The following is a 26,522-nucleotide window of genomic DNA, read 5'->3' as shown; positions in this document are numbered from 1 at the left end:
GGCTGGACCCTGATGTCCAGGCTTGCGTCCAGCCTTGAATCCAAGTGAGCACTTACTGAGGACCTTCAAGAGAGCAAGGCCAAAAGAAAGTCCACTGCCTCCTGCACTCCGGGACCCACACAACAGTGGAAACAGCCCAGGGGAAGAGATTCAACTTGTCAGTGTCATGTTGCTAGGTAGAGGACTGTCTCTAAAAGCCTGCACTTTCCACAACTCAGAACCTGCATGGAGTAGCAGACTGCACTTAAGGTTCAGGGACCCACTCACCTTTTGGGGTTCTCTTAGGGGTTGTACAAAGGGCTGTGGGTAGGGCCTGGAGGGGTCATGCTGCCCTCTGGTTTTACCATCTGTGCACCCTGCACAGAGACATCTGGGGTGAGTGGGGGCTGAAATCTAGCAAGTGTTTGCCAAGCTGAATGCCCTGGGAAGGGGCTGCATCCATAGGAGGAGAAAGTACCTTTTGTGTATGTGTGTGTGTGTGTGTGTGTGTGCAAAGTCTCCTTCCAACTATAGATTTAAGATCCTTACAGTAGAGGGAGCCTTTTTTCTAACTGCACAAATTCATCATATTGGTTAAAGAGCACCCTGGGAGGATGGGTAGAGGGCTGAAATGGCAAATAGTTTTCATCTTCTGGGCCGGCTCCAGCTGATTGTTAGCGACGTCATGGGGTGTTGTGTTGAGAAGGAATCCGAAGTCTCATCCCCTCTCAGTGATGCCTGCTCTGGGTAGGGGGGTGGGGCAGTGGCCCATGCAGGAAGAGCAGAGCATTTGCCATTTTGCCGGCTCTGCTGTAAACTGATACCTTCTGTGTCAACACATAGTGCAAAGGAACCCAATCCCAGCCCTGGCCCAGAGGAGAGGTAAATCCCAGCCTTCCCTCTGTGTTCTTTGCTGTTTGTGCTTGAGGAATGGAGTACAGGTGGATGGGTTCAAGATGGTTAAGGATTCCTTTGTATTATAAATTAGCTTAAGGCACTTTTTAGAAGTTAGCAACATTAATTTGCACGGAATTGTGAAGCCCCATGTACATTCTTCCCTTGTCTGGCTCTGCCTGCCTTTCAGGCCCGAATTGAAGACTGATGCACCATGCAGACCCCCTGCTTGCTCATTTCTCCCAGGTTTCTCCAGTATCTCTGAGCTTGAAGCTCTTGATTTGAAACTCCACCAAACACCTATCAGACCTGCTGCTGGGGCAACTTTAGCGGCAGGATGCTTCCCATACGTGCTCCCCACCCCCTACCCCACTCCAAACAAATTGAACAAATATTGAAATTATCAATACGCCTGCCCCCTCCGGACCGTTATTCACAGCTAGCAAAACGCCTTCCTCTTTGCGCCCCCTTTTGACCCCGCGAGGCACTGTAGAATTGGATAGGGATGGGATCAACATTCCCATTTGATAGTTGGGAAAACGAGACTTGCAGAGAGGGCAAAGACCTGTCCGAGGTCACTCAGCCAGGTTCCTTTTCTCCAAATCTGGTGTTCTCTCCATTGCCCCATGCTGGAGACCATGGTGGTGGTGGTGGGGAGGGTGGAGCCACCATCAGAGAGGGGCAGGGGCATGTGGGAGTCCCCCCACCCCAACCCATGGTTCCAAGGGTAGCAACTGGGGCCAGGGAGGCTGCCAGGCCAGCTCTGAGGGGTCAGAGCTAGGACACGGCAGTGTATTAGGAGGAGGAGGCTCGCTCATCAGGTTACTGGGTGACCCTGAGCAAGTCCCTTTCCTTCTCTGGGCCTTGGGGCCTCCTCCTCTGTAAAGCCAGGGCTTGGACTAGGACCTCTGATTCTTTTTTTTTTTAATTGAGAAAAATGTTTTCTTTAATTTGAATTATTGAACAAATTGCAGAATAATCCTTTATGTGTTATAGATTTGGAAATACCTATGAGCACTTAAAGTTGATATTGCTCCCAAATTAAAATTAGAGTGACTAGGAACTATCTAAAAACCAGTGTGTTTGCTTTCGATGACCTAACCAATTGATTAACCCAAAGCCATTTTCAAACAGGGACGGCAATATCATATCCCTTCTTTAAAGAAGATTCCAGTAATTTAACTTTATAAGAACACTGCATTTTAACTACTGGTGGCTTATGTTCTTGAACAAGAACGTAACTCCCTAAAGAGTCTTCTCTGACTCCCGGGAAACTAACCAAAGGCAAGCAGCCTTTGTTACATGCTAATGATGTTTCAAAACGTTTTAAGCTTTACAACCCCAGTCATTTTCTTCATTGTAGATATGTGTCTGCGGTGGCAAAAATTAAGACAAACCAGTTTAAGTTAACTATTTGCAAATTTAAAATCAACATGATTAATTGCAGGAGTCATAAAAATTGGGTAGTAATTCTTATTGAGGAACAAGGGTAAGCATTCTGTTCTAGATGGTGTTTATCCCCATTTTGGATGGGTTTTTAAAAATTAAAATAAAAAAAAGTATGGGTTTTTCAAAATTATTATTACACTGGTTTTTAAAGCCACATTAAATTTTATTTAGTATTCTTATACTATTACCATTTCAGGGAAGCATAATCTGGCCATCCACCCATCCAGTCATCGACCCAGCAAACCTCTGTGCACCTGGTCTTATGTAGGAACCATTGAGGAGGAGGGAAGAAAGGGCCAGAAGCCACGTGTGCGGTCACAGGTATGACAAGCACTCTTCCAGTAGTAAGCCTTCTTTCTGAAATGGTGTTGACCAAGGATATGGGGAACCCAGGGAAGGTGTCTTTTTAATCAGGGGTCAACCTCGTAGCCTCGGGCTGAGAACCATGACAGAAGGGTTTTGTGTAGCTGGCACACTAGGTATCCGCGGGCCCTATTACTACCTGTGGTCTTACCCTGGTGTTCGGTTACCTGCCTGACCCCCGAAGGAATTTGAACCTGCAGCCTGAACCAGGGAGAAATGCCAGCATATCAAAATAACAGGGTTTAGCCCTCATCCAAAAGGGGGTTGGAGCACAGAAACAGACAGCTCTTGGCTCAGGGTCTCCTTTGGCCCCCCAACTGCCTGCTTGTGACACTGGAAAATACCCCCCTCTCTAAATAGCAGTTTTCTCAAAAAAAAAATTTAGAGGAGGCCTAGATCAGTGGTTCTAAGTCCTACCTACAGCCCCCACCCAGGAACCTCAAGGCAGTAGCAGAGCTCCAAAGATGACCCCCAATATTTCCAAGAATGAAATGGTTATCACCTTTATTCCCAACCAACGTGTACCTTCTCCTTAAGCAAAGGGGTTTAACAATGTTTAAAAATATAAAAGGTATACAGATATGTTTTTGATGAATAAAAATTGTAAGATAAGATCGGCTTATGTGCTATGTTTGTGTTAATAATTGCAAATTGTTTGACAGACAAAATCTTTGAAAACGTGGAGATCTGGCACGGAGGAAAATCAAAGGGGTTCTTGATGACACGGTGGGAAAAGGCAACACTGAGTCACCGCTGCGGTCCTTTCTGTTCCAAGCGTCCCGAGATGTGCTTAGGAGCCCGGCGTTGAACAGGTAGTGGGGGGCGGGGGTCTGACATTTCTCCTCTGCCAAGCCCAAGCCGGTAAACTCAGACACCCCCGCAGGCAGGACGGTGACCGTCAGTAGGGAGGAGAGATCGGGCTCACCGGCAGAGGCTGGGCGCCACGCCGAGGTCACTCCGCTGGAAGGTGGCCGAGCTGGCGCTTGAACGCCGAGCAGAAGGGCTCCAGAGCCAAGCGGGGGGTGGGAGAGGTGACTCGGGTCCCCGCCAGGCGGTCAGATCCGCGGCGTTGGCGCAGCGCCGGCGCCCGATTACCAACCACCCCGAGAAGGAGTGGATGAAGGACTCGGCGCTTCGGGGAGTGTCAGGAGGAGGCGCAGGGCGGGCGCTGCCCGCAGGCAGGCAGGGACCAGCTGGGCCGTCCCGGGAGGGTGAGTGGCAGCCGCCTTCCCGCTCTCTCCTGGCCCCGTCTGGGTTCCTGGCGACCCGTCGAGGCACCCAGGCACCCGGCGAGGGGCGGGCGGGGGACGGGGGCCAGGGATCGGGGCGGAGGGGTGGGGCGAGGGGCGAGGCGGGCCCAGAGCCGAAATAGGAGAAGGGAGAGGGGGAGGGGCGGCGCGGGAAGGGGGCGGGGAGTCCTTCCCGGGGCAGGAACCCGGGCCCCCCTCGGCGCAGCCGGCCTGCAAAGCGATTCTGCAGCTGGAAGGAATTAAGGGGGAAGGGGAGGGTCCTACGGTGATAGCGAGAGGGAGGCAGGGAGGGAGGGAGAAGTGTGTGTGTGCGCGGGTGCGTGCGCGCGTCTGAGGATGTGTGTCAGCGAGTGTGGAGGACAGTCAGACACATCGGACGACACGAAAAGTGAGAAAGACGAGAGGGAGACAGGCAGAGCCACAGAGAAAGACGATGAGGCGAGGGGCACAAGGAGATCTTAATCTAGGAGAGCGGGCAGGTCGTTAGAGAAAGGAAGGAAATAGGAAAGGAAGAACGAGAGAGTGAGAAATGAAATACTTGGAGAGGACCTGGAAAGAAAACCAAGTAGAAGGGAGCCGACCACAAAGTGAGACGAGATTGCTCAGGCCGGGGTGCTTCGGAGCTCGCTGCAGGCTGGGGGAGCCGGGTCCGCCGCCGGGGCGCGGGGCGGGGTCCGGGAGGGCTGGGCGGCCCGCGGACCCGCCCTCCCCGGGCTGCATAAGTAAATGAACCTTCATTTCCGCCCCCAGCCCGCCCCCACTACTCCATATTCAATAAGGCGGCCAATGAAGGGCGAGGACAGCGCCAAGGGGGCGGGGGAGGGGGCGGGGTCTCCGAAGCCCCCGCCCCGGGGTCCGCCGAGGGTGGGTCAGAGTCGCGGCAGATAGCGGATCGCCGGGAGGGGAGGGGCGGGCGGCGCGGAGGGGGCGGGACCAAAAGTTTCCTGCCCAACTTTCGCTGCCTCCTTCCTCCGCCGGCGCGCGCCAGGGCTGCAGTCGGGGGGAGGCGGCGGCAGCGGCTGCGGGCAGCGCGCGGGGCGCAGGGTGCAGGGCGATCGCCGTCGGGGCTCGAGCGGCGGGCAGTGGGCTCAGGCTCCCCGGTGCCCGCCCCTCCGCTGGGGGGGTGGGGGGAGGGCGCGAGCGGGCGGCCGGGGAGGGGCCGGCGCCGCCGCCGCCGCAAAATGAGCCTGCTGTCGGCCATCGACACGAGCGCCGCCTCGGTATACCAGCCGGCCCAGCTGCTCAACTGGGTCTACCTGTCGCTGCAGGACACGCACCAGGCGAGCGCCTTCGATGCCTTCCGGCCCGAGCCGCCCGCCGGCGCCGCGCCCCCGGAGCTGGCCTTCGGCAAGGGCCGCCCGGAGCAGCTGGGCTCGCCCCTGCACTCCAGCTATCTCAACAGCTTCTTCCAGCTGCAGCGCGGAGAGGTGGGTGTCCCCGCGCGCCCCCGCCCCACCGTTCCAGGCCCCTTGCTATCTGCCCCGCTCCTCCTGGCCCGACCCGGCCCGGCCCCGCATGGCCCGGCTCGGCTTGGCTCGGCTTCTCTGTGCTCTGCCAAACTCGCCGCCCGTAGTCCCCGGGGCGCCGGGAGCGCGTCACCTCCCGGCTGAGTCCGGCCCGGCGCAGCTCAGGCCCGGGCGGGGCTCTCTCGTCCCCTCTCCCGGGGCGCCCTGCTCGACGGAGGCGAGGGGGCCGCGGCGGGGCGGGGGCTCCGGCTTCTTTCCAGGCAGCCGGGACGCTGCCAGATCGGGGAGCCCCTTCCAAGTGTCCTTCCCACGCCCAAACCCAGCCCCCTCCTGGCTGCCGCTGGCTGGAACCGAGAGTGCGGATTCTGCCGCGAGCTCTTCGGAGGGCCCTCAAATCTGTTTTCTCCTCCGACCTCGGCGGTTCCCGACCCGAACGGCACCCTGGAGAATAGCGACTCGCGCAGAGGACTTTTCCTGCTGTTCTCACACGGGGACCCCCAGATACATCCTCCAGCTGCACGCTCTCCCCCAGCCACATAGGAAGTGGTTTTTGAGGGCTTGACCCCGCAGTCTGCGCTGTCCCCCGCCCTCCCAGCCTGGAAGGAAATGAAAGGGAAATCCTCTTGAGCTCTTGGAAGGGGGGCTAGATAGGCGGAGAGGTTCCAGCTGCCCAGCGCCTTCTCCAAAAACCCAGGCCGGCTGCTTGGCGAAGTCCGCCTGTTCAGTGGATTCGGTTACAAAGTCGACGGGACCTTGCCTCCTCCCCGTCTACATAAATACACAGATCGCTGTGACCTCCCAGCTCCTTTAGAGGGGTTTCCTCTAGAGCCTCTCTCCCTTCTCTCCCTTCAGCTGGGCCCCTACTTCTCCCCCGCCCCCACTTACTCCTGCCTCATTTGGGAATCTCAGACTGTGTTCTATGCCCTTCTCTCCCCTGCTGGCAGCTCTCTCTGCAAAGGTGCACGGTGTGGGGAGGGGAAGGACCCCCATGGGGTTCACTTTCCTTCCAGACCCGGGCACACGGATCTGTTTTTGAATGAATTGGTTGGGTGAGAAGGGAAGGACAAGGAGGGGGAGGCCTCGGCCATTATTTACCATGCTCCTACTGTGTGCTGGAGCTGGGACTAGTGTCCTCCAGATGTTCTCTGTCTGGGGGGGACATGGGCATACACTCCACTGGCCTAAGGCCCAGAGGTGAGCCAGCTCCAACCAAGCCCAGGGAAGGGCTGGTTGGTGGTGAGGATAGAGCTGGAGTGGGGTGAGGTGGGGCACGGGATCACAGGATATAGTTGAGGGGGATGAGACTGGAAAGGTACCCTTTGGGGCCCGGCTAAAGCATATGTCTGCCCAAGCTCTTTGAAAACTGTAAAGTGCCCGCTCCAGGTGAGGAATTGTTCTTGGCTGGGAATCTTTCTTTCTTGTAAGAGACTTTGCTGTCTCTTCAGGGAACTGGCTTCAGGGGATGAGTGACTTTGGAGGAAAGCTTGTTGGGTGTTTCTTTAGGGCCTGGGTCTTTTTGGTTGTTTTTCTCTCATGGAATGTTTTTTGAGCTTGGTGTGGGCTCCCAGGCTTTCAGGGTCATGAGTGGTGGGAGCCACAGACAGACAGGCTGGTGCAGGGTGAAGGGTGGGTGATTAGATGGGGGTCCCTCAGCCAAGGAGGAAGGTAACCATGACCCACAGGTCAAGTAGGGGCCCTAATCAGCTTCTCCTGATCTCCTGCCTGTGCCCTCTGGTGGCCTTGTTCCTGGCAGGACAGGGGGCGGTGCTCCCCAGTGAGGCCTGCCTTGTCCCCTCATTGCTGTTTACATCCATTTCCCCATGAAAGGGCACATTCCTTTGCTTGGAGCCAGGGTAGAAGGAGCTGGTAAAGGTTACCCAGAGCAGTGGTGGAAAAAGCCTCTCACCCCTTGACTTTGCAGAAACCCCTGTCTCTCCCCAAGCCTCAGTTTACCCATCTGTTAAATTTACTGTCTGCTTGCCTCCAAGATGATGCCTATGAAAGTTTAGAGCTGTACAAAAGTGAGACAGGCTGGGAGAGAGGAGGCAGGAGGGGCTGCTCCTAATGCTCACTGCAGCCAGTGGCTCCCTTGGCGGCCCAGAGGGTGGTGCCTGCTGACTTCCGGAAGGCTCTCTTGGCTTCAGGCTCACTCGCTCTCACCCCCACCTGCTTCGCCTCCTAAACCCTCTCAGAGCCCCAGCTGTGCTCCTGGGGACAGGCGTTCCCTGCGCCCAGGGCTTAGCTGGTGACCTAATATGGCCCCAAAATAGCAACAGGCTGAGAAGGCAAGAAAAAGATACCCCCCACCTTAAAGCTGCCGAGGGGCCGGTTGGAGAGGAAGCCAGTCGTGTGTGGGCCGGAGAGGATTCTACGAGGGGACCCAGGGGGCCCAGGAGTGTCACCATTCTGTGTGAGGCTGGCAGGCCCGGTGGCAGTGCCTGCGGATGTGACTTGCATGCTGACCGCTGACTGCGGCCTGGCTGCACCAGCCCCTGTGCCAAGAGCCCACCCCCTCCTCCACCACCCCAGGCTGCTCCCACCACAGTCGAAAAACACCATGAATGCAGCTGGGTTTTGGGGGTGGGGTGTGAGGACATGGGGGCACAGAAGCCCATTGTGCCCCTGGAACCTCGGCTCTGGAGGCTGAAGATAAGCCAAGGGTTCTGAGTGGAACACGGGCCGGGGAGCAGAAAGGGGAGATGGCAGGATTCGCAAATGTGAGCATTGGCAAGCGCCAGGAGGTGACCTGGATGCTTATTGGAGGTCCGGGGGCAGTGAGGGTGCCAGGCCAAAGCAGGCACCTTGTGCAGTCTTAAAAGGCCTTTGGGTCTAGAAACTGGGCCCAAGCCCCGTGGGTCCCCCAGATATCCTGCCATCTTTGGCACTGGTCTCACACTTGGGGTCCTGGATCCTCTGAGAAACTGTTGCAAGTTGTAGCCTTCCCCTCAAAACATGCCTGAGTATACACAATCTTGCACATTATTTCAGGGTGGCCATGACCCCCAGATTCAAACCCTGGACTGTGGCAACAGCTATATGTCTTTGGAGAAAGACTCCTAAGACCCTTGGGTGAGCCCACCTCCCACTCCAGGTACCCAAGGAAGGCAGTTCCTAGAGGGAGAGGAGGTTGGGCTGGATGGGGGTCTCGTCTTTCCTGTCTCATTTTATTTGGGCTTTTAGTGCCCTGCAGTTTGGGGCTGTGGGATTCTGCCTCGGGAAAAGTGGAGCTCCCTCCCTCTTTCGTATTAGCTCTAGGGCCCTGTGGAGGGTTGCCCAGAGCCCCTCCTGGGCAATCCCTGAAGCCCCTCAATGGGAGCCATGGCTGACCCACTCCACTCAGGCTGGATTCCTAGGGCAGTCATTTTCTTTCCCTCTTCCTCCAGGGACAGGTGTGGCCTAAAGATGTGGCCCTACTGTCAAGGGTTGCTTTCTGGAGGGTAGGAGAAGGTGCTTGGAGGTAGATTAGCGTGGAAGCACAGAGCACCGTCCTTTCTTTGGAGATACACAATGCTCATTAGCACATTGAAGGCTCTGAGAAGTCCTGCAGTACAAAATCTGGTAACTTTTTTCAGCCCATTTCCCACACCTATTTGACCAGAGAAAGAAGCCTGCCAGTGTGCTTCAGAACATCTCCAGGCCCTGGGAATGCCCCCTTCCCTTAGTGGCTGGGGTAGTTCCAACCCTTAGGAAGCTCTTCCTGAACTAACTCAGGTGGTCTCCCTGGGTCCTAGTCTGTCTTCTGCAGCACCAAAGACCCCTTCCTCTTTATTCCTCTGGGTTGCCCTTTGGAGATTTGAAACCAGCAGCAAGGGGGTCATGGGGCTTAACAGACAGCCCCCCTCCGGGCCTCCAGCCCTTCCTCACAGACATGGCTATTCGGACCCACAGGAGAGTGACTGGAGTGTCCTCCCCTAAATAGTCCCCAGGTCCAGACAGTTTCCCAAGGTTTGAATGTGTTCCCCGTGCCCTCAATGGGTGTAGATGAGCCTGACCCATGAGGATGGGTAGAATAAAGGCCCGTTTCTGCTTGTGGATGGGGGTTTGTTCCACTGAGGGTGATGCTGGTTCCCATCGGTGTTTGCTTGCACAGCCCGGGTGGGAGGGTAGGGAGCCGCAGGTCCTGGGAGGAATGGCCATTCTAGCTCAGCCAGGAGCTTGGGAGGGTGCCCCCAGCCCCATTGGCCACCCAAGGGAAGCTGAGCTGTGACTCAGGACGGGAGGATCTCCGTGGGCCTGGCTCTCCCTCCATCAGATGAAGCTGACTGGGCGGGCCTTGGGCTCAGGGTCCTTCTGACTCAGGTGGGAGGGAGGAAAGCAGGCTGCATCAGTAATCAGTAAGCAGCAGCAGGAGAGAGCAGGAGGGTCAGCACCAAGAGGAGGGGCCCCAGGGAGGAGGCGCTGCATCGCTCTTGGCATCTCTTTCCTCGTGGCTCCCACTTTAGAGTAGAGAAAGCAGAGGCCTGACAAGTCACCCAGCAAGCCAGTGGCAGAGCTAGATTAATGGCCTTCTGGGTTCAAGCTACGAATCATCACCGTGCCCATCCTGCAGTAGGTCCCCAGCTTGGTGCTCACCTGGGTCATTCCCTGGCGGTAACCATGGCCATTCTGTTGAGGCTCTGGGCCCCCTGGAGTTTGGGCCCAGATCCCAAACCCTTCGAGGACTGGTGGGCATTGGTTGTGGTTACTGGGTTTCCTACCACCAAGCAACTTGGCTTAGGGCTCTATGGGATGTGAGTCCAGGGCTGGCCTGGCAGAGGCAGAAGGGTGGGGTGGGGGGGCATAGAATGCTTCCTAGAGCCTTTGTCCCCTGTGAGCAGCAGCTCCATTTTCCAGATGGGGAAACTGAGGCCCTTCAAGAGGAGGACAATGTGTTCAGGGAATTGGTGGCAGAACTAGGGATCTCATCTAGGGCTCAGGATGCTTGAAATCCTCTGTGTGTGGGTGCAGCCGTGCTTGGGTGTGTGAGTGTGTGCGTGAGTATATGTGAGTGTGTGTGGCTTCCTCTGGCCATACTGGTCTACTTGAGGTCTCTGAACACCAAACAGTCCCATTCTGAGCTTTTACGCTTGCTACTGCTTCTACCTCAAGTGCCATTTCCTGCCCTGCACAACTGACAGGTTCCAGCTCCCTTCTTTCTGACCCAGATAGATGTCCCTTCTCTGAGAAGCTTTACCTGGCTGTCTTGGGGAGCAGACTTCCCTCCAGCTTCTGTGTCCCCATGACAGACAAGTTGTATGTGCTTCTGGTAAGCATGGCATGACAGTTGGTCTTGCTGTGTCATTGGCAACACATGTGTCTGTCTCGATAGCTCAATTGTCAGCACTCTGAGCTCTCCTTGGTCTCTTAGTCTTTTGTTTTATCTCCCAAAGATGAAAATTTATTGATCTGTTGATTCTTTGACACGGGGTGACTTGATAGATAGTGAGCCCCCCGTCTATAGAGGTGTCCAAGCAGAAGCTTAGATGCGTCAGTGGTTTTTGACCGTTTTTGGTATTGACCCCTGAGAATTTGAGTTTGCTGAAGTTTTCTTCAGCAAAATGCACAGGACACAAGCATAGGTGCACACACATACACACACATTTCCACATGATTTTGGGGGGACCATGGACACCTCCATATTGCCAACAAACCCCAGATTGAGGTCCCCTGCTGTAGAGGGTGCAAGCCTCAGTGGTAGCCCAGACTGGCCAAATATTAGGGTCCCTTCCAGTTCTGGGAGTCCCAGATTCATGCTTCTGCTTTCCTTCAACAAACATGTTCAGAGAGCTCGGGGCTCCTGGCGCCAGTGCTTTGCTGGGGACGGGGCTGGCGTCAGGTAAGTGGTGACTGCATGGGAGCTGGAGGAGCTGAGGGGCCAGAGGTCTCCCTGGAGTCTCCTCTGTGTTGTTCTGCTGTCACTGCTCCCCCATCCCCTGCTCCTTTCTCCATTTCTCTCTCCCTACTCCCCTACTAAAAACAATGTGCAATTTTATTTAAATCTGAGCCCGCCAGCTTTTACTGAGCGCGGGCTGTGCGCAGGGGCTTGTGTCCAATGTGCTCTGCACAAACAGATCTCCCAGAGGCCATGGAGCCCCTGGGGGCCCTGGGGTGAAGGGCTGCTGCCTCCGCCTTGGCCAGCCCTGCAGCCTTCCCGACCCGCAGGTCAGCTTTGGACCTCAGAAACGGGAGCAGGGCCCCGTGTGACTGCACCTGGGGGATCCCTCAGCCAGGTGTGGCTTCGCTTTCCCATTGGTCAACTTCTTGCCATGTTCTCCGATTGCCTCCTTCTCTCCCTCCCAGCCCACATGTGCGTCTGTCGGTGTGTGTGGGGTGTGTGTGTTTACTCCAGGGTCTGGAGTCCCAGATTGTCCCTAGGGGGAGAGGAAGCACCGATCCCTATGGGAGAAGCAACGGAGTCAGCTGCCGGATGAATGGTTTCTTGTCCCAAACAGAATGTGGGGGGCTGTGTGTGTGTGTGCATGTGTGCATGTGTGTCTGGGATGGTGGGAGATTGGGGCTAAGAAAGCAGCTGTTCAGCTGGAGAAAAGACTCCCCGCAGAGCTGGGGACTAGAATCAGAGTTCCTCTCCCAGGGCCAGCTCAAGAACCATTTGCTTTTGTCAGGCCTCCTTGGGGCTGCCCTGTCCAGTGGTACTGCCCGTCTCCATGGCCTTGCCCGCTGCCATGTCCTCTGCCTGTGGACACTGCTCCCCAGCTCTGCTGCTGTCCCGGCTTCTCTTCTCTGCATCGCTGTCTTCTCCTTCCGGCTGCCCTCAGAAGCTTCTGCCCATCTTCTCTAACTCTTACCTGCCCCCCACCTCCTGCGCCCCCTCACTGTCCCGGGGGTAAAGAGTAGGGAAGGAAGAGCGCTGCTTGCTCTGTGGAGAAGTGGAGTTGGCCTGGAAATCTCTGCCTCCACATCTGAATTTCTTCAGCAAAACCACCAGGCTCAGTGCCACCCCCCACCTCCCCCACCCCCCACACACACAGTCCAAAGAAGCCAGCACTGCTTGTCAGGGCTGAGGGCTTGGCAATATGATGTCACAGGGTCCTGTGCCAAGGAGAATGGTCTGTGTCTGGCGTTTTCCTGTGGCTCCCCTTTCTGTAGGGAGAGCCAGGCCTGGGAGGCTGAGTGGAGGTTGAAATGTGACCGGCCAACAGATCTGTGTGTAAATCTCAGCCCCGTCCTGGCTGCGTTACCTTGGGCAAGTTACTCAACCTCTCTGAGCCTCCGTTTCCAGCTCTATGAAATGGGGCCAATAATGCCCATCTAAACAATGTTCTTGTCAGGTACAAGGAATCTTAAGTACAAGGCACAAGGGAACTAAGAAAGGGAAAAGATCTAGTCAAGCATTTGACACACAGTAGAGCAGAGTCAACTTTAGTGTCTTCCCACCTAACTTTCTCCTGACAGCCAAGTGAGAGCCTTGGGGAAGTTCCTGCAATAGGCAGGAGTCTGAGCTCAGTTCCTTGGTGTGGAGTGAGGGTCCCACGCTTCCTGCTAGCGCTGGGGTCACTTTCCCAGGAGAGAAGGAGAGCCGGTCTCTTCCCCGAGGCTGGCGATTTGGACCTTGGTGGCCCAGAGGCTGTCCACTCTCAACACAAGCGTGGCTGCCCTCCACCAGCGCCTGGAGGAGCTTCATCTGGGGTGGGAGCACCCTCGGCCTTGGTCCTCGGGACCTCTGAGACCCAACCTGAATTCCCTGAGATGTTGGGTGTCCACAACCTCATCTGTCATTGGGCTCCCAGGCCCTTCCCTGCCTGTGATCAGATGAGCCCAGGACAGTAATGGACCCAGGAGCAGCAGGAGAGTCTGGGCTCAGGGGCTGCCTTTGGGGGCATCCAGTCCTGTGGGAGAGATGAGGAAGCAGCACTTGTGCCAAGAGATGAAAGGGAGATTTCAGTGCCCCTGCAGGCCGCCGCAGGGAGTGTCACACAGTGGTCCCAACTGCCTGCGGTCGGCCACATTGCAGAGGTCGTGGAGGCCCAGAGGACACCAGAATTCTTGGGGCTGCTCCTTGCAGCTGAGGCCATGAGTTAGGGGAGAGAGTGGGCTCAAGGCCACACAACTAGAGTAGAGTCAGACCTGGCCCATGCCCTGGAGGGGGTACAGATGGATAGACAGCAAGAGATTCTGGGGGTAGAAAAGCAAGCGCAGAGCTGAAGGGAGAACGGCCCAGGTTTGCACCGTGGATGCCGAGAGGATGCCGGGAGGAGTGGCTGGGCTGCTGCGGAGCCTGGGGGCTGACCCGTGGAGGGCCGCTCATCTCCTTGCCCGCCAGACTGAAGGACTTTTAGCAGTTGGCACCCACCCTTCTTAGGTGCCCTCTGCACGACAGGCTCTGGGAGTGTCTTTTCCGTTCCTAGTGCCCGGACCCTGAGAAAGCAGGAGTTCAGCCACCATTCCATTGGCCCTGGCCTGAGAGGCCGTGCTCCAGCTCTGCAGCCCAGGGCAGGGAGCCCTGGGTCCTGGCCTCTGCTCTGTCCAGCCCCACAGGCTGTGGAAGTGGCGGGGGGTGGAGTGGGGGCACAAACTCGCCTTTCACCTCCATGGCCCGAGCTCCTCCGGGACTTGGGAGAGGAAACAGCTCACTGCCCCACCCGCCCTTTGCTCTGGGCCAGCAGGCAGGACTCGGGCCCTTCAGCCTGGCTGGGTGCCCTGGCTCTGTGTCTAGGACCTCGGTTTTTCCGTCTGTAACGTGGGAATGAATTTGGGTCTTCTGACTGCTCTCTTCCTTTCAGCTCTAGGGTGGTGGCGTTTGTGTTGACTTGGGGTTGGAGGAGGGGAGCAAGGAGCACCCATTAGGGACAGACCAGGGGCACTGGAGGTAGGGGACAGTGGGGGTGGGAGGGTTCACGGAGCCGCCTGTGGGACCAGGCAAAGCAGTGGCTCTTATGACACTGTTGTGGAAGTGATGAGCTGCCAGCGAGAGGGCATCCTGCACAGATATCTCCAGCAGCCCAGGGATGCCCGTGGGGCCATATGTGGGCAGGGGAGCTTGGCCGCAAGAGGGGAGGGTAAGATCTCAGGGTGTAATTAGTGCACTTTCTGGCACTCACCAAACTTCCCCTTCCTCTTGACAATTTGCTGCCAAAACAGTCCTGATTCCTTAAATCTTATCCAGAAAAAAAGAAAGAAAAGAAAAGAAAAAAAAAAAAAAGAGCGAGAGGAAAAGAAAAAAAAAAGAGGGTTGTTATTTGTGAAATTGCATTTCCCAGCCATGAGGGTGAGACGCCATTTGGAGCTTCAAGTTTCTTGTTTGGATGAACTTTTCTCTGGGAGGCTGGGGCGGGGCCATGCTGTCTCCCCTTGGGCTAAATTGGGTGGGAAAAGGGGTTTCCTGGTGTTGGGAAAATCCTAGAGTCAGGAGGAGAGCGCTTAAGGATTGGAAAGTCCAGGGGTTCCCCAGGCCGGTGGGGCTGGGCTGGCTATATCTGAACTGCTAGGAAGAGGTTTAAAAATGCAGATTCCAGGCCCTCAACTCCCAAGAGGCTGCTTTGGTAGGTCCGAGGCAGGGCCCAGAGAACTGTACTTGTGAAAAGTTTCCTAGGTCATTCAACAGAAATTTGGACATGCTCATCTGTCTGTAGACGGGGGACCCTGACTCCCAGGGTTGCGGTGAGAACCAGCTACCTTGAAATGTGTGAAGTTCCTAGTGGCTGGGATTTAGGAAGTGTTCAGAACATGTCCCTGTCATTACCTAATCCAGTTTGCATCTGAATGCTCCCCAGCCCAGTGAGGTGTCCAGCACTGGCTCACACACCCCCCAGCGATGGGGACCCTCTGCCTCCCAGGATGGGGTCCAGGTTTGTGTGGCATCTTCCATTGGTCCTGTGTTTCATGGATCCCCAAATCCTAGAAAGGGCCATGGCAGAACAGAGGTGGCCATTAGGAACCTTTGGGCTTTGATTCTGTGTCACTGTAGGTTGGCTGTGTGCTCAGGCCTGGTCTGTCCCAGATGGGGCGTCTGTATCTTGCCTTCCAGATCCTGGGCTCGGGTCCAAGCCACCCTGTACACAGAGGGAATGGAGGCCCCGAGAGGGAGAGGGCTGATCCAGGGTACAAGGAGGGGATCCTGGGGAGCTGAGAACAGTGGCAGCACCCAACGAAGAGGGGCTGAGGAGGAAGGCTGGGTGTACATGTCTGAGGGGTGGGTCTGCCCTAGAGGGGGTATGCCTGATGCCCTGCCCTCCCTTCCCACACTGAGGGGGCACAGAACAGACTGCTTCCACCCTGCAAACAAGATCGTTGGCTCCCCTGTCAGACCCAAGGTCCCCCAAGGCCCATAGTTCCCTCCTGGAGCTGGGGTAGGAAATACCCAAGCCCCATGTCCAGGTTTGCCGCCAACCTCCTGGGGAAGCCACCCCCTTCCAGCCCCGGCCTTGTCCCCTTCAAGGGTGGCCCACAGCCGTCCTCTCCTAGGCTCACCGCGGGCCCCACCTTCGCTGAATTCCGGTGTGCTGGCCGCGGAGCCCGTAACTCCTATAAATAGAGGCTGCGTTCACCAGGAGGGGCCTGGGCCGCATCTGCTCTGAAGCCAGGCGAGACGTCTGGTTCCCGTCATCTGGAGGTGGGAGACGTGGGCCCTTTCCCTCCTCAGGCTCACTGAGAGATGGCCGGGGCCGGGCAGAAGGCTCTGGACACAGCCGGCATGAGCCCTGCCCTGCGGGAAAGCTGCCGAGGCCTCCCGAGGGCCGGGCGAAGAGCTGGACTTCAGTTCTCTTCTGTAAAAGGGAGACAAGGCTGTGGGTCCATGCTCCTCCTCCTTACAAGATGGGGAAACTGAGTCAGCTCAGAGTAAGGGACTTGTCTGAAGTCCATCACCAGTGAGGGGCAGAGCCCTTTGAGCTAACAGGTTGCTTTCCACTGCATCTTCCTAACTCATGGCATTGTGTAGAGAAGAACTAGTGATAATAATAATCATCACCATCATCTTCCTCCCTAGGCACAAGATAAAGTGCTTTCCATCCATGCCCTCACTTTGGCCTTCTAGAAACCCTATGAGGTAACTGGCATCATTCCCATTTTACAGATGGGACCACTGAGGCCCAGAGCAGTGAACTGCTCACCTTTGACTCACGGTTAGAGTCAGGATTTGAGCTCAGGCCCCTGGAGGCCACAACAGCCACAGGCTCAGTGTGATTGTGTGTGTGTGTATGTGTGTGTGATGGTGGGGGGGTGTGGAATTTCCCCCTGGCCTTCTTGGACCTCACAGCCTCTGTCTCCCCCAGGCGCTGAGCAGTGGCATGTACAAGGGGGCCTCACCGTTCGGCTCCCTCAACAACATCGCCGACGGCCTCAGCTCCCTCACCGAGCACTTCTCTGACCTGACCCTCACCTCCGAGGCCCGCAAGCCCAGCAAGCGGCCCCCTCCCAACTACCTGTGCCACCTCTGCTTCAACAAAGGACACTACATCAAGGACTGCCCCCAGGTAAGGCGGCCCGGCCCAGGCAGGGGCTCTTGGGCTCCCTTACAGACCCGCTTACCACCTTCTCTGGGGAGGGCAGGTGGAGCACCCCCCACCCCAAGGGCCCCTTCCATGGCCACCTGGACTCCACCGTGTCGTCCCCTCTGGTGTTTCGGAGGCAAGGCTGGCTGCTATGGCAGGACAGAGCCAGCGAGGGCCCATGCTGGGAAGCCGGCAGTCTGGGTGGGGGGTTCTGGATGCTAACTGGGCCTTGAGGTCCTGGGCTTTCTGCCGGGGTGGGTCCTGTGACAGCGGGGCGGATGGGACCCGCACCTCCTTCCTCACTGCTCTCCGGGGACCCTGTCTCCTCACAGTCACAGGGAAGGAATGCCGGCCCCGGGCCAGGAAACCAGATGTGTGCCCCCTCCCCCAGACCCCACCTCTGCCTCCTTAGCCTGCCTGCCGTGGAAGAGGGGAGGGGAGCCCTGAATCTGTGGCCCAGGAGCGGTCTGGGTGAAGGCCTCAGGCACTGTAGGGCTGGACCAGGCATCTCTCCCTGGGGGTTGGAGGGGGTCGGGGCAGCCCCAGTCTCTTACCCAATACTTCACAGTGACTGGGTGGGGAATCTGGGGCAGATCCCACTCATGGGATGACCCCCCAGCTCACAGACAGACGTGACTTTGGAATCCTAGGGAGAAAGGTTAGCACGTGTTTTAGTATGGTTGTGAGATTTTCAGTGATTTTTCTTTTCCCTAATATTTGGCACTATTTTTATTTTAGCCATATAATGAAATGGGATTCTGGAAACTCTGAATATTGCTGTGGTCTTACCCTCCAGATGTTGGATGCTGAGGGCATGGTTGGGTGGGGCTGAGGCTGAGATGTACTTGCCACTCATTACCTACCCGAGCTGTCTTCTCAGGAATGGCCGTGCCATCTTTAGGTCCTTGCCACTTGAAGGATGGCCCAGGGACAGCCACATCAGCGTCACCTGGGGATTATTAGAAATGCAGAATCCCAAGCCCCACCCCAGAACTGCATTTTAGTAAGACCCCCAGGTGATTCACGTGCATCTGGGTCTGCCCCCACCCCTGGACATGAGAGGCCCACCCAGGCCCTGATTAGTGCCAGCTGACCGCCTGTGGCTGCCCACTGCTGCCACGCCCCAGTATACTCAGCAGGAAAAGCACCCTTGGCATGAGGCCACCTCAGCAGAGGGGGAGGCCCCACCTCCCAGGGAGTTCTCTGGGTCAGAAGAGGGGCAGATGGGCGGCTGAATCCTTTTATTAGCTCTTGTTGCTTTGCTGTAGATTTTTCAGGATTGTCTAGGTATAGGATCATGTCATCTGCAAACAGGGTAAGTTTTATGTCTTCCTTTCCAGTTTGGATGCCTTTAATTACTTTTTCTTTTCTAATTAATTGCTCTTGCTAGAACTTCCAGCACAGTGTTGAATAAGTGTGGTGACAGTGGGCATCCTTGTCTTATTCCTGATCTTAGAGGGGAAGCTTTCGGTCTTTCACCATTAAGTATATTAGCTGTGGGGTTTTCATATATGTCCTTTATGATGTTTAGGAAGTTTCCTTCTATTCCTGGGTTTCTAAGTGTTTTTATCAAGGAGTGCTGGATTTTGTCAAATGCCTTTTCTGCATCAATTGAGATGATCATATGTTTTTTGTTTTTTTTTGCCCTTTGTTCTATTAGTACAGTGTATTACATTAACTGATTTTCTTATGTTCAATCACCCTAGCCTACGTGGGATAAATCCTGCTTGATCATGGTGTATAATTCTCTTAATGTGCTGTTGGGTTTGGTTTGATAGTATTTTGTTGAGGATTCTTGCATCTATATTCGAAAGAGATACAGGTTTGTCATTTTCTTGTGGTATTTCTTGTGATATGAGGGTGATGGTGGCCTCTCAGGATGAGTTAGGGAGGGTTCCCTTCTCCTCAGTTTTTTGGAAATGTTTCATTGGGATTGATGTTGATTCTTCTTGGAATGTTTGGTAAAATTCACCAGTGAGGCCACCTGTTCTCCTGGGATTTTCTTTGTTGGGGGAAGTTTGATTACTGATTCAGTCTCTACTAGTTATTGGTTTGTTGCAATCTTCTATTTCTTCTTGAATCAATCTTCTATTTCTTCTTGGTAAGTGTGTTTTAGAAACTTGTCCATTTCATCAAGGTTATCTAATTGATCAGTATTACAATCGTTCATAGTATCCTCTTCTAATTCTTTTTATCACTGTGGGATCAATAGTGATTATTTCTAGTTTTAGTTATTTGCATTCTCTCTCTCTTTACTTTTTGTTAGTTTAGCTAAAGGTTTGTCAATTTTATTGATCTTCTCAAAGAACCAACTTTTGGTTTTGTTGATTGTCTCTACTGTTTTTTAATTCCCTGTTTCATCTGTCTCTGTTCTAATCTGTTATTTCCTTCCTTCTGCTTGCTTTGGGTTTAGTTTGCTCTTCTTTTACTAGATCCTCCAGTTGTAAGTTTAGTCTCTGAGATCTTTCTTCTTTTTTAATGTAAGCATTTAGAGCTATAAATTTACCTCTCTTCATTGCCTTTGCTGCATCCCGTAAGTTTTGGTATGTTGTGTTTTTGTTTTCTTTTGCCTCAAGAGATTTTCTAATTTCCCTTGTGATTTCTTCTTTAACCCATTGGTTAAGAGTGCATTGTTTAATGTCCACACATTTGTGAATTTTCCAATTCTCCCTCTGTTATTGATTTCTAGCTTCATTCTGTTGTGGTCAGAAAATATATATTGTATGATTTCAGTAATTTTGAATTTATCAAGACTCATTTTGTGACCCAACATATGGTTTATACTGGAAAGTGACCCATGTGCACTACAGAAGAATGTGTTCTGCTGCTGATGGGTGAAAAGTTCTATATATGTCCGTTAGGTCCAGCTGGTTCAGAATATCGTTCAAGTCTTCCATTTCCTTATTGGTCTTTTGTCTAGGTGTTCTATCCATTATTGAATATGGTGCATTGAAGTCTCCTAGTATTAATGTAGATCCTTCGATTTCTCCCCACAAATCTGTCAATATTTACTTCATATATTTTGGGACTCTGCCTTTAGGTGTGATACATATTTATAATTATGTCTTCCATTGAATTGACCCCTTTGTCAATATTCAGTGACCTTCTTTGTCCCTCATAACAATTTTTTTACTTAAGGTCTATTTTATCTGGTACTAGTATAGCTACCCTAGCTCTCTCTTGGTTACTACTTACATGGGATATTTTTCCTGTCCTTTCACATTCAACCTACTTGTGCCTTTGAATTTAAGATGAGTCTTGTAAATAGCATATCGTTGGGTCATCCTTTTTTATTCGTTGTGCCAATCTCTGCCTTTTTTAAAAATCAGAGAAGTTGTGGGTTTACAGAACAATCACACATAAAGTACAGAATTCTCACCCACCACCCAACTACCAATATCTTGCATTGGTGTGGAAGATTTGTTATACTGGGTGACAGCACATTTTTATAATTGTACTATAAATTAAAGTCCATGATTTACCTTAGGGTTCCCTGTTTGTGTAGTATAGTTCCATGGATTTTTAAAAAATTTTATTTTATCGTATATACAATTTAACATTTCCCCTTTTAATCATATTCATATGTATGTATATATATATGTATTTCAGAGCTGTTAATTGCATTCACAATATTGTGCATCTATCACCACCATCCATGACCTAAACATTTCCATCACTCCAAATAGGAACCCTGTACATTTTAAGCCTTACCTTCCCATTCCCTATCCCCACCCTTCCCCAGGTAATCTATATTCTAGATTCTGACTCTAAGAGTTTGCTTATTCTAATTGTTTCAAGTCAGTGAGATCACACAGTATTTGTCCTTTTGTGTCTGACTTATTTCACGCAACATGATGTCTTCAAGGTTCATCCATTGTGTCACATGCATCAGGACTTCATTCCTTTTATGACTAAATACTATCCCATTGTACATATATACCAATTTTATCTATCCATTCATCAGTAGATGGACACTTGGGTTGCTTCCATCTGTTGGCTGTTGTGAATAATGCCACTATGAACATCTGTGTGCAAGTATCTGTTGGAGTCTCAGCTTTCACTTTTTTTGGGTTCATACACAGTAGTGGGATTTCTGGGTCATATGGTAGTTCTGTACTTAGCTTTATGAGGAACCGCCAAACTGTCTTTCACAGTGGCTGCACCATTTAAAATTGCCAATGAATGAGTGCTCTTATTTCTCCACATCCTCTCCAACACTTCTTATTTTATATATTTTTTGATAGCAGCCATTCTAATGGGTGTGACATGGTATCTCATGGTTTTGATTTGCATTTCCCTGATGGCTAATGAGGTTGAGCATCTTTTCATGTGTTTTTTGGCCATATGTATATCTTCTCTGGAGAGATGTCTTTGAGTTTTTGCCCATTTTTAAATTGGATTGTCTTTTTGTTGTTACATTGAAGGATTTCTTTATATATTCTGGATATTAATCCTTTATTGGAATGTGGTATCCAAATATTTTCTACAATTGTGTTGGTGGTTTTTTACTTTCATGGTAAAGTCTTTTGAGGCACAAAAGTTTTTAATTTTGCTGAGGTCCCATTTATCTATTTTTTCTTTTGTTGCTTGTACTTTGTCTGTAAAGTCTAAGAAACTATTGCATAATATGAGGTCCTGAATATGCTTCCCTATGTTTTCTTCTAGGAGTTTGATAGTTCTAACTCTTATATTTAGGTCTTTGATCCATTTTGAATAGATTTTTTTTGTATGGTGTGAGGTAGGGGTCCTCTTTTTTTTTTTGCAATTGGAGATCCAGTTTTCCCAGCATGAATTGTTGAAAAGACTTTCATGGTCTTTGCCACCTTGTCAAAAATTGATGAACATACCTCAATAAAATTGCATTAAAAAATCAGTTGGTTATAAATGTGACAGTTGATTTCTGAACTCTCAATTTATTCCATTGGTCTATGTGTCTGTCCTTGTGCCAGTATCATGCTGTTTGGATTACGGTGGCTTTTTAATAAGTTTTAAGATAGGGAAATGTGAGTCCCCCAACTTCATTCTTCTTTTTCAAGATGGCTTTAGCTATTCGGAGTCCCTTACCCTCCATATAAATTTGATGAATGTCTTTTCCATTTCTGCAAAGAAGATTGTTGGAATTTTAATTGGTATTGCATTGAATCGATAAATTGCTTTGGGTAGTGTTGATGTCTTAAAATATTTCATCTGCCAATCCATGAACACGAATGTCCTTCCATTTATTTAGTTCTTTTAACATTTCTTTTTCAATGTTTTCTAGTTCTCTGTGCACAGATCCTTTACATCCTTGGTTAAATTTATTCCTAGGTATTTGATTCTTTTTGTTGCTATTGTGAAGGGAATTCTTTTCTTGATTTCTTCTTCTGATTGTTCATTGCTTGTGTATAGAAGCACGACTGATTTTTTGTGTGTTGCTCTTGTATCCCGCCAATTTGCTGAATTTGTTTATTAGCTCTAGGAGCTCTATTGTGTATTTTTCAGGATTTTCTATATATAGGATCATATCATCTGCAAATAGGGAAAGTTTTACTTCTTCCTTTCCAACTTGGATGCCTTTTCTTTTTCTTGCCTAATTGCTCTGGCAAGAACTTCTAGTATAATGTTGAATAATAGTGGTGACAATTGGCATCCTTGTTTATTCCTGATCTTAGAGGAAAGCTTTCAGTCTTTCACCATTGAGTATGATGTTAGTGGTGGGTTTCTCATATATGCCCTTTGTCACGTTGAGGAAGTTTCCTTCTATTCCTAGTGTTCTAAGTGTTTTTATCATGAAGGAGTGCTGGATTTTGTCATATGCCTTTTCTGCATCAATTGAGATGATCATGTGGTTTGTTTCCTTCATTGTGTTGATACGGTGTATTACATTAATTGCTTTCCTTACGTTGAACCACCCTTGCTTACCTGGGATAAATCCTACTTGAGCATGGTGTATGTCTTTTAATATGCTGCTGGATTTGGTTTGCTAGTGTTTTGTTGAGGATTTTCGCATCAATATTCATAAGAGATATTGGTCTGTAGTTTCCTTTTCTTGTGGTATCATTAGTTGGCATTGGTATGAGGCTGATGTTGGCTTCAAAGAATGAATTAGGGAGTGTTTTCTCCTGTTCAGTTTTTTGGAATAGTGAGCAAAATTGGAGTTAAGTCTTGGAATGTTTGGTAGAATTCCCCTGTGAAGCCATCTGGTTCTGGGCTTTTCTTTTTGGGGATGTTTTTGATTACTGATTCAATCTCTTTACTAGTAATTGGTTTGTTGAGATCTTCTGTTTCTTCTTGAGTCAGTTTAGGTAAGTTGTGTATTTTAGGAATTTGTCCATTTCATCTATGTTATCTAATTTAGTGGCATACAATTGTTTATAGTATCTTCTTATAGTCCTTTTTATCTCAGCGGGGTTGGTAGTAATTTCCCCCTTTTCATTTCTGATTTTAGTTGTTTGTGTCCTCTCTCTTCTTTGTCAATTTTGTTGATCTTTTCAAAGAACCAACTTTTGGTTTTGTTGATTCTCTCTATTGTTTTCTTTTGTTTTGTTTTGTTTTCTATTTCATTTATCTCCGCTTTATTCTCTCATTTCCTTCTTTCTGCTCACTTTGCATTGAATTTGCTCTTCTTTTTCTAGTTCTTCCAGTCTTGAGGTTAGATCTCTGATTTGAAGTCTTTATTCTTTTTTAATATAAGCATTTAGAGCTATAAATTTCCCTCTCAGCACTGCCTTCACTATATACCATAAGTTTTGGTATGCTGTGTTTTCATTTTCATTTCCATTTGCCTCAAGATATTTTGTAATTTTGCTTCTGATTTCCTCTTTAACCCATTGGTTGTCTAAAATATGTTGTTTAATTTCCACATATTTGTGAATTTTCTATTTCTTCCTCTGTTATTGATTTCTAGCTTCATTCAATTGTGGTCAGAGAATATGCACTGTATGATTTCAATATTTTTGAATTTATTGAGTCTTGTTTTGTGACCCAACACATGGTCTAACCTGGAGAGTTATTCACATGCACTTGAGAAGAATGTGTATTCTGTTTTTGTTGGGTGAAGTGTTCCATATATGTCTGTTGGGTCTAGTTGGTTTAGAGTATTAGAGCATCATTCAAGTCTTGTATTTCCTTATTGATATTCTGACCCGATGTTCTATCCATTATTGAGAGTGGTGTATTAAAGTCTCATTCTATTAATGTAGAGCCGTCTATTTCTTCCTTCAATTCAGTCAGTATTTGCTTTATTTATTTTAGGGCTCTGTTGTTAGGTGCATATATATTTATAATTGTTACACCTTCCTGTTGAATTGTCCCCTTTTTCAGTGTCTAATGACCATCTTTGTCTGTTGTAACTATTTTTGACTTAAAGTCTATTTTATCCAATATATATAGCCACCCCAGTTCTCTGTTGGTTACTACTTGAATGGTATATTTTTTCTATCCTTTCACCCTCAATCTACTTGTATCTTTGAATTTAAGTTGAATCTCTGGCAGACAGCATATAGTTGGGTCATGCTTTTTTATCCATTCTACCAATCTCTGCCTTTTGACTAGAAAGTTTAATCCATTTATATTTTAAGTTACTAATGATAATACAGGACTTTCTTCTGGCATTTTGCTATTTGGTCTCTGTAAGTCTTATACAGCTTTTGTCCCTTGGTTCTTCCACTAATGCCTCCTTTTTTTTTTTTTTTTTTTTTTTTTTTGGATTGAACCATTTGAGCATCTTCTCATTTCTTTCTGTATATATTTCCTTTCTGGCAATCATGGGGCTTAAATTTAACATCCAAATCTATAAAAATCACATTTTATTTGATACAAACTTAATGTCAAGATCATAAACATACATTTTTCCTATATCCCTCTCTTCTCCCATCTTTTCATTATACTTATTAAAAATTATATTTTTTGTGTATTGTATGTCCCAAACCATAGATTTGTCATTACTTTTTATGTATTTTAATTTTAGATCCTGTAAGAAGTAAAATTGGAGTTACATACCAAAAAATACACTATAATATTAAAGGCATTTATAATTACCTATATGGTTACTTTTACTAGGGTCTTTATTTTTTTATGTCACTTTGGTCCTATGTCTAGTGTCCTTTCCTTTCAATCTGAAGGATTTTTTTTTACTCCCTCTAGCATTGCTTATAGGGCAGATCTAGTGGTGACAAACTTCCCCTGCTATTTTTTGTTTGGGAGTGTCTTAATCCCTCCCTCATTTTTGAAAGAAAGTCTTGCCAGATTTAAAACCCTTGGTTGGCAGTTGTTTTCTTTCAGTGCTTTAAATATTTTGTTCCACTACCTTCTTGCCTCTGTGGTTTCTGATGAGAAATTGCTACTTAATCTTATTGGGACTTGCTTGTACGTAACATGTTGCTTTTCCCTCACAACTTTTAGAATTCTCAGCTGGTCCTTGGCAGTTGACGGTTTGACTACTATGTGTCTTGACATGCTTCTCTTCGAGTTTCTCCTGGTTGGGGTTATTCAGGATTCTTGAATGTGCATATTCATGTCTTTTGTTAATTTGGGGGAATTTTCTGCCATTATTTCTTTGCATATTCCTTCTGCCCCTTTATCTCTTTCTTTTTCTCCTGGGACTCCCATAATACATATATTGATAGGCTTGCTGGTGCTTCACAGGTCTCTTAGGCTCTGTTTGCATTTTTTAAATTCTTTTCTCTTTCTGCCTCTCAGATTGAGTCATTTCAATTGTCTTGTCTTCAATATCACTGATTCTTTCTTCTGCCAGCTCCAATCTGCTGTTGAAACCCTATGGGGAATTTTCCATTTCAGTTATTGTGGTCTTCAACTCCAGTATTCCTGTTTGTTTCCTTTTTAAAATTTGTATGTCTTTATTGAGATTCTTGTATCTTTCACTCATTGTTTTCCTGATACCCTTTAGTTTTTTCTCCATGTCTTTCTTTAGCTCCTTATGTATATTGAGGATCATTTTTAAAAAGTCTTTCTCTGGTATATCCACAGTCTGGTCTTTTTTGTTGATGGCTTCTGGATTTTTATCTTGTTCCTTTGGATGGTCCATCATTTCCTGTCATCTTTTTTTGTACACTGTACAGTTTAATATTCAAAAGTGCCAACTCTGAGAGTTAGTCTCTAAGCTGTTTCCTAAGTTTGTGTACAGCTAGTGATATGACAGAGATTTCTTCAAGTGCCAGGAGCAAACAAAAACAAACCTATGCAAAAAAAAAAAATAGATCCTGGACTCTCAATTCTTTTCCATTAATATTTATGCCTCTTCTCTGCCACTACATGTTCTTGACCACTGTAGCTTTATAGTATATTTTGAAATCAGGACATATGGGTCCTCCACATTTTTTCTTTTATAAAAATGCTTTTGGCTATTCTGGGTCCCTTGAATTTCTATACGGATTTCAGGATCAGCTTGTCAGTTTCTAAAAAGAAATCATCTGTTATTCTGATAGGGATTGCATTGAATCTGTAGATAAATTTTGATAGTATTGCCATCCTAACAATTTTAAGTCTTCCAATCCACGAACATGGTATGTCTTTCAGTTTATTTTAAATTGTCTTTAATTTCTTTCAACAGTATTTTGTAGTTTTCAGAGTACAAGCTTTACACTTATTTTGTTAAATTTCTTCCTAAGTATTTTATTCTTTCAGATGCTATTGTGAATGGAATTGTTTTCTTAAGTTCATTTTCAGATTGTTCATTGCAATGGTATAGAAAT

General features: G+C 49.6%; 1 protein-coding gene across 2 annotated transcripts in view; it reads left to right on the top strand.

Moving 5' to 3' along the window:
• The first annotated feature begins 5,021 nt into the window (after positions 1–5,021).
• Positions 5,022–26,522, top strand: part of ZCCHC24 (zinc finger CCHC-type containing 24) — a 68,519-nt gene continuing 47,018 nt past the window's right edge. Inside the window, exons 1-2 of one of the 2 annotated variants that reach the window (XM_037804381.1) lie at positions 5,022–5,362; positions 16,612–16,812. In XM_037804381.1, the coding sequence (XP_037660309.1) occupies positions 5,117–5,362; positions 16,612–16,812 (447 nt within the window). In that variant the 5' untranslated portion in view covers positions 5,022–5,116. The remainder of the gene's footprint in view (positions 5,363–16,611; positions 16,813–26,522) is intronic. The other variant, XM_037804382.1, reaches the window with a different exon arrangement.

Source organism: Choloepus didactylus, chromosome 15 (genome assembly GCF_015220235.1).
Source record: "Choloepus didactylus isolate mChoDid1 chromosome 15, mChoDid1.pri, whole genome shotgun sequence".
Lineage (NCBI taxonomy): Eukaryota > Metazoa > Chordata > Mammalia > Pilosa > Megalonychidae > Choloepus > Choloepus didactylus.
Note: the sequence above shows the minus strand (reverse complement) of the source record. Positions and strands in the feature narration are given on the sequence as shown.